General features: G+C 48.5%; 1 protein-coding gene across 2 annotated transcripts; it reads right to left on the minus strand.

Moving 5' to 3' along the window:
• Positions 1–407: 407 nt before the first annotated feature.
• AVPR1A (arginine vasopressin receptor 1A) lies at positions 408–6313 on the minus strand. Of its 2 annotated transcripts, none has more exons than XM_075745595.1 (2): positions 5234–6313; positions 408–3425 (listed from the first exon to the last, which is right to left on the minus strand). In XM_075745595.1, exons 1-2 carry the CDS (start codon positions 6237–6239, stop codon positions 3142–3144), a joined length of 1290 nt encoding a protein of 429 aa, XP_075601710.1. In that variant the 5' UTR covers positions 6240–6313; the 3' UTR covers positions 408–3141. The 2 variants fall into 2 exon arrangements, with proteins under 2 accessions (XP_075601710.1, XP_075601717.1); XM_075745602.1 differs by having other exon boundaries at positions 3231–3425; positions 5238–6313.
• Positions 6314–6927: the final 614 nt, after the last annotated feature.

Raw genomic sequence — 6927 nt, forward strand, 5'->3', positions numbered from 1 at the left:
AAAATGCTGCAATTCTAGTAACACCAGCCCAAACAGCAGAGTGCACGCTTTTCCATTCAATCATGTTTTACATTAGAAGCTAAATATTTTGTTCCCCAAAATTAAAACAAAAATATCAAAATAGCCCCTCTAGAACATGAATAAGTGCTATGATGTTATGTGTTTTAACAATACTAGCAGCATAAAGGGGAAAGCCGACTGCACTTCTTTGCACATGTCCTTCATGCAGTATGTGTAATAGAAAAACATTTTAGTTTTGTTCACTCCTTAAAGCTTTTCATGGAAACAACTCATCAAAATTAATGAAGAAATTTAACATTTTGTAAAACATATGGAGCATCACCAAATATGTTTGTGGCCCTGCAAAAGAAACAAAATGCTTCTCATTAAACAAATATACAGGTTTATTAGAGCAGGTTTCCATGCTTTAAATGTGCAGTGGTTTCACAATTTATTGTTTCCTTCTGTTTTCATTAGTGTGCCCTCATGATGATAACCCAAAGCAGCTGTTAAAAAAAAATCTCCACAGTTGAACAATTAAAAAATATGGGCTGTATCTTCCAATGTTACAATTATTTGAAAAAAAAAACCCAACCAACCCCAAATTCAGTATTTACAAAAAATGCCTGGAATCCAAATACTGCTAAATAATGTTATCAATTTAATTACAGAAACTGTAGAACACTCACATGGTTCATTTCTGCTGACAAGTGTCAAGTGCAAGCCTAGATTTTGTAACATATTTGGAAGAAACTGAAATTATAATTTTGAGTCTGTTTACTTTTTTTTATATACATATTGGTCATTATCCAGCTTAGTTTTATAATCAATATTGTTCTACATTTGTTTTGTTGTCATCTTTTCTGTTTGAATATAATGTGTAATAGAAAAATAATTCCGTTCCGCAAACATGAAAATTCTGTTAGCATAGCTAATTGCTTTTTAATATATATTTTATGTACAAAGAAATTAGTAACACAAACAGAAAACTAGGCAAAGGATAGTGTACTTAACTTGAAACATTTGCAATTTCAGTAATTGTGAATTACGTACTCGCGAAATATATGCAGTACATATAATATGCACAAATACACACACATGCAACGCCACTGCATGCATTTTTTGGGACTAAAATATAACTTCAGGTTCACAAACCTTCACCCAGAACCGGTGAGAGCTGTAGTCCTATCTGTGTACTAAAGGTGATCCAGAAGGTAGTCTGTTAAATATGAGCCATTCCACCGTGCTGTCCTTTGGGTTCTAGAGTTTTGAACAACAACAACAAAAAATTACAGCAGATTTCTCTCCTGAAGAGGAGAAAATGATAACAAGAAATGTAGAGAGAAGAGTTAAGATTTTCTTTAGTGACAACAAAATCTAATTTATTTTTTTTTTAACTATAATCTTTCCTATTCTTTGCCCAGAATAGTCAGTGATATGTCTGGGAGGTTCTGGAGTGGACAACAGGTTGAACATGATCGTATCCTGCATCTAGCTCTATCGATCCCTGCTCCCATTATTGCGACAGGCATGGGGCCAGCACCATCCTCGGTGAAAGCCACAGTTGCAGCCCCAATTTTTTTCTGTCCTCAAGCAATTAGAAAAGCAGTCTTGTCTGTCTGGGTTTTAGTGGGAAAGAGAGAAACCTGTTGCTGAGGTTCTTCCTTGCAAACATAAGCGTGCACGTTGTGCAGCCCTGCACGTGTCCCGCGGCTCTAGCGATCCAGCTGGGACCAGGGGAACGCCTGGGTTTCAGCACCCAGAGAGCTCAGGAAAATGGAGCGGACAGGGTGCTGTACTTCTCAAAGAGATCCTCAGGAATTTAAAACCCCAGCAAAACTTACTCAAGGAGCTTCAAAACCCAATCTCCAGGTAAAAGACAGACTCCACGGCAAGACATAACAGGGTTCTTTACAAGTCGTAGGAAGTACATTTGACATGGCATGCATTGTAGTGAAAACAAGCACACCTCGAATGCTTTATAATTAGTGAATGTGATGACTTTTTATTGCAGTTTACTGCCAGTTTTGAAGCCTATATTGTCATGATCTGCCAAAAAAAACCCCCAAACCAACACTGACAAATTTTATATGTTCCCAGAAGACCTATAAGTTTGATTCTCAGACATGTGACTTGGAATATGCCGATTCTTCAGCTCTTACCAAGTGGCCACATTCTCCCAAATTTATGGGGCTACTTGCTTGACAATCAAATGTGGCTTGATACTAGCTGTCTTAGTGAAGAAAAAAGAAAAGATGCAATTCTTACCCACAAAGCAAGTGGTTCTGATAGTTACGATGAGTTTTCTTGGTGCATCTGTTTGTAACAGTGCTGAGCTAGTCTGAAATTATCATACTTATTTGTCAACATATCTTTTTAAATTAGTTTAAAAAAGTCAAAGTAGGTGCAACAACACACACAAAAAAATGCTGTATAACTTACATCAACATGAAGGGAAGAGGAAATGTCACCCTAAAAATGAAACCCCACAGTACTCAAATAGACATCAACAGCACTTAAGGATTTGCCTTCACAAGGGCTGTTAAATTTCGTTAACTGAGAATTGCTAGACCTTTACAAGACAAAGCAGTATGATAATTAAATTCCAAATAACTCAGAGCCTGTCTAGCCATGTTCCTTATCTGGACAGTCAGGCCTTCCTCCCAACTCTTTTCTTGTTGCGTTTAAGACTAAATTGTGATCTTGCTCATATCATCTTCTTTCCCTGTGACTTCATTTGACAATGATGAGAAGTTTTAGGCATTAACACTAGAGAGTGGAGTTACCCCAACACATGCCAGCTCCACTATTTTTACTGCTTTGAACAACAAGCAAACAATGCACTTAACATTTTGGAAACAACAACAACAAAAATTAAAATAATACATTCTATTTAGAAAAATAATTGCTTTATTGTTGTCACACCTTCCCAATCAGTTGCCCAAGTCCTAAATACCCTTCAGAAAATAATTTACATGCTGCAGAATAGCTTATCGAGCAATGCGGCACGTTTTGTCTTACGGCCATGTTAGTCATTCCTTGTTACCACAATCGGTGCCTTTGACCAGCGTAAAGTGCTATGCCGTAACGTTCCCAAGCGCTGCTGTGGGGCTCCACGCCCTGCCTACCCCGGGACCTGTCTCAGGTCGGAATGGGGATGAAGCTGGTCGATTTGGAGTGGGGTGACTCTCTCCAGGTGTTCAAGCTGTGGGTTGGGCTTCTGTTGTTGGTGAAAGAAGTCTGTCGCCTGCTGTTGCTGTTTGAATCTTCTTTACTCAGCGTTTGCTTTATTTTTTGGCAACAAGGGAAGCTCTGTATGCAGTCTTGCAGGAGGTGCCCGCTGAAGAACATGTAGATCCACGGGTTACAGCAACTGTTCAGACTGGCCAACAGAGCCGTGACGGTAGTCGCAGTGTTTTCAGAATCTGGGGAGAGGGGAAAAAAGCGGTTTAATCATCAAAAGAACATTCACACCGTTCAGTCAATTGCTTCATTGGCTGTTGCTTTTATTTTCCTGAATAATTCTAGTTCTAAAAGCTGAGCAGCAGCATTTGAAATAAATACTGAGGACATAATCAGGGAAGTTCTTATTTATATAAGGCTGCCATTGAAGTCAACAGGAATTTGTCTGAACAGTCTTCAAAAAGCTGTGACAGAAGAAGTTATCAGGCAATCCATCCAAAATAATGCTTTAGTCCCGTTTCCACTGATGTTTATCCACGTGTTGATGCTTATGCTTTAAATACTGAACAGTTTTCATCGAGACTTTTGTTTTTAAAATTGGTTACCCTGGGAGGCAATGGCAAAATTCCCACTGATTTCCCACTGCTTCCAATAATACTGAATTTTGCTGTATACATTTGCATGCTGAAAAGTGTTGAATGCTCAAGTAACTACTGGCTTGTGAATCAAATCTGGATTTCAGAGGTTGAACAAATTTTACTTAAAGGAAAAATGGAAGTTAGCACTATGCCATAAACCAGTTATGGTCTTCTACCTTCAATAACTAGTTAAATTATCAAATACTCTAAATATATATTTAGTCTAATCAATTATTAGTGACCTTTCTTTGTAAATATTGAATCTCCAAAGAAGTGTAATTGCTGTGTTACGCAGTTCTGTAGATTTAAAGAATCTCTTCAAACAAACCTACCAAATACCCATCTGTTCAATTACGTTTGCATTTCTTTTGAAGTAAAAAAAAATAATACATTTGTCTACTGTAAGCCTTTATTTCTCTGAAGAAACCTGCATTTTAGGCTTGCCTTTAGTCCCTTATTAGGGGCAATCAATGCTCTCACTATAGTAAGTGATAATTCGGGGGATAGCAAAAAAACCCAAGAAATTATGAATTCCAACTTGTCTTGCATCTTTTTCATTATGAGGAAACAGAGTATATATTACTATGTTGCCTGTCATTACCGATGTAAAAACTCATCAGTTATTTTCAGTCAGATTTAATAGAGGGACAGGGATCTCCAAAATACTAAATTGCCGCTATTTCATGAGAACTGGTGGCTGACTAAAGGAGCTACTCAGAGGTGACTGTCCTATTGAGATGAAGGGTTCAGGGTGTGCTCAACCCCATTATTAGACAGCAGGGAATGCACATGCAAAGCAGTTACAGGGAAGTAGGCTTAGTAAGTTCCCTGCTCATGCAATTACTCGTGACATATCTGTGTGTATGTTTAATAATAACACAAAAGGTTTCTAAAGTTTTATTAATCGGCAGCTTCAAATGGAAAAAAATGTTGCTGATTCAAATTTACACAGCAAATATCTCGGTCCCCATCCTCTAATTTTGCTCTAGACGAGAACGCAGCGGCTGCTGCTCCTTTCCGGGGCCCCGCTGCCACCAGCAGCCGCTCCGCTCCGGCTGCTCCCGGGACAGGTGGAGCCGAGCTCCGCGGCTCCTCGGGGCCGCCCCGTCCGGGAGTGCGAGCGGGGCCGGCGGGGCCGCACAAAGGCGCCCGCGGGGCGGGCAGCTTTTAGCCGCTACGCCCCGAGGGGTGGGGGGGGGGGAAAGGAGTCCCGTTCGGCTTTCGGGAGTCCCGGTCCCGCTTTCGGCTTCCGCGCCCATCTCCCCCACGCTCGGCTCAGGACAGCGCGGCGCCCCGAGAAAGCCGGCTGCGCCCCCGGAGCACCTCACCGACTGCCAGTGCCGCCGGTGGGGGGGGGGGAAGCCGCGGCGAGCCCTCCCGGTGCCCGCCGGGCCCCCACCCCCGTCACCTACCGACCCAGGGGAAGCGCTGGTCCCAGACGGACCACATCTGGATGGTGAAGAAGGGCGCCCAGCAGACGACGTACGCCGAGACGATGACGAAGGTCATCTTGACGGTGCGGATCTTGGCGCGGGAGATGGTCTTGACGCTGCTGACACAGGGGGCGAGCAGCAGCCCCCGCCGCTGGCCGCCGCCGCCCGCCCGCCGCCCGCCGCCCGCCGCCACCGCCTCCCCCGGGCGCGTCTTGCCCCGGACGTTGCGCCAGATGTGGTAGCAGATGAAACCGTAGCAGGTGACGAGGATGAGGACGGGCGCGACGAAGATGCCGCCGGTGATCCAGGTGATGTAGGCGCGGGGCCCCCAGGGCATGATGAAGTGCGCCCAGCAGTCGTAGACCTGCGAGCCGCGCTCCACCTCGCTGAGGGAGAAGATGAAGTACTGCGGGGTGCTGAGCAGCAGGCTGAGCGCCCAGGCGGCCGCGATCATCCCGTAGGAGCGCTTGGTGGGCTGCTGCAGCGTCTTCAGCGGGTGGCAGACGGCGATGTAGCGATCGGCCGTCATGGCCACCAGCATGTACGCCGAGGCGAACATGCCGAAGACCTGCAGGTGCTTGACGACCCGGCAGAGCCCGTCGGGGCCGTGGAAGCGGTGGGTCACCTCCCAGCAGAGCTGGGGCAGCACCTGGAAGAAGGCCACCACCAGGTCGGCCAGGCTGAGGTGCCGGATGAAGAGGTGCATGCGGGACGCCTTGCGCGGCGTGCGCCGCAGGGCCAGCAGCACGCTGCCGTTCCCCACCACCGCCACGGCGAAGGTGACGGCCAGCACGGCGATCTCCAGCTTCGCCAGCTCCTCGTCCCGCCCGAAGGGGTCCCAGCCGCCCAGGCTGCCGTTGGGCGACCCCGACCACGCCTCGGGGCTGGGGCTGCTACCGCCGCCGGGCTCCGCCGCCCGCCACCGGCTGTCGTTCCCGGGCGAGGGAGCCGCCCGGGGGGAGCCGGCGCCGCCGGCGAGGCGCATGGAGGGGGCTGCGCGGCGGGACCCGGCCCGGCCCGGCCCGACCCCCCGCACGCCCGCTCGGCCGCCGCCGCTGCCCGCCGCCTCCCCGCTCCGGAGCGCCGGGCCAGGTGTCTTTATCCCCCCGCCGCGGGAGGCGAGGCGAGGGGGGAGCTCCCGTGCCAGTGGCTGCCCAGCGCCTGACGCCAGCCCCCTCCTTCCCCGGCTGCCGCCGCCGCCCCGTCCGCGCCCCCCACCCGCCCGCCCCCGCCGGACCGGGAGGCTCGTGCCGCCGCGCCCCGCACGGGACCGCCCCGCCGAGGCACCGGGGCCGTTCCGCCCGTAAAGCGCTGCTCCGAGCGGGAACGGGGTGGGCCGCCCCTTCCCTGCCTTCGCGGAGCCCGGCGGGGCGGGGAAGAAACGAGGGGCAGCGGGAAGAGCTGCTCGGGCCGAACCTCTGCGCCCGGAGAGCTGCCTCACGGCCACCTGGAGCAGCTCTTAAAAGTTTAATTGAGAATCGAAATGTTGCTGTAACCACGCACGGCAGATGGAGGTCTGTCGGTATCGGTCTGCATGTCCCTGAACCTGCTTCTCCCCAAGGCAAAGGGGCTGATCGGTAAGTGCAGCTTTGGCTCCGAAAGGAATCCCGGCGGGGCCTTTGGCATTTCACAGTCCTGCTGGGATAAACCCCAGCCAGGTGAGTTATTAGAAA

Source organism: Balearica regulorum, chromosome 1 (assembly GCF_011004875.1).
Source record: "Balearica regulorum gibbericeps isolate bBalReg1 chromosome 1, bBalReg1.pri, whole genome shotgun sequence".
NCBI lineage: Eukaryota > Metazoa > Chordata > Aves > Gruiformes > Gruidae > Balearica > Balearica regulorum.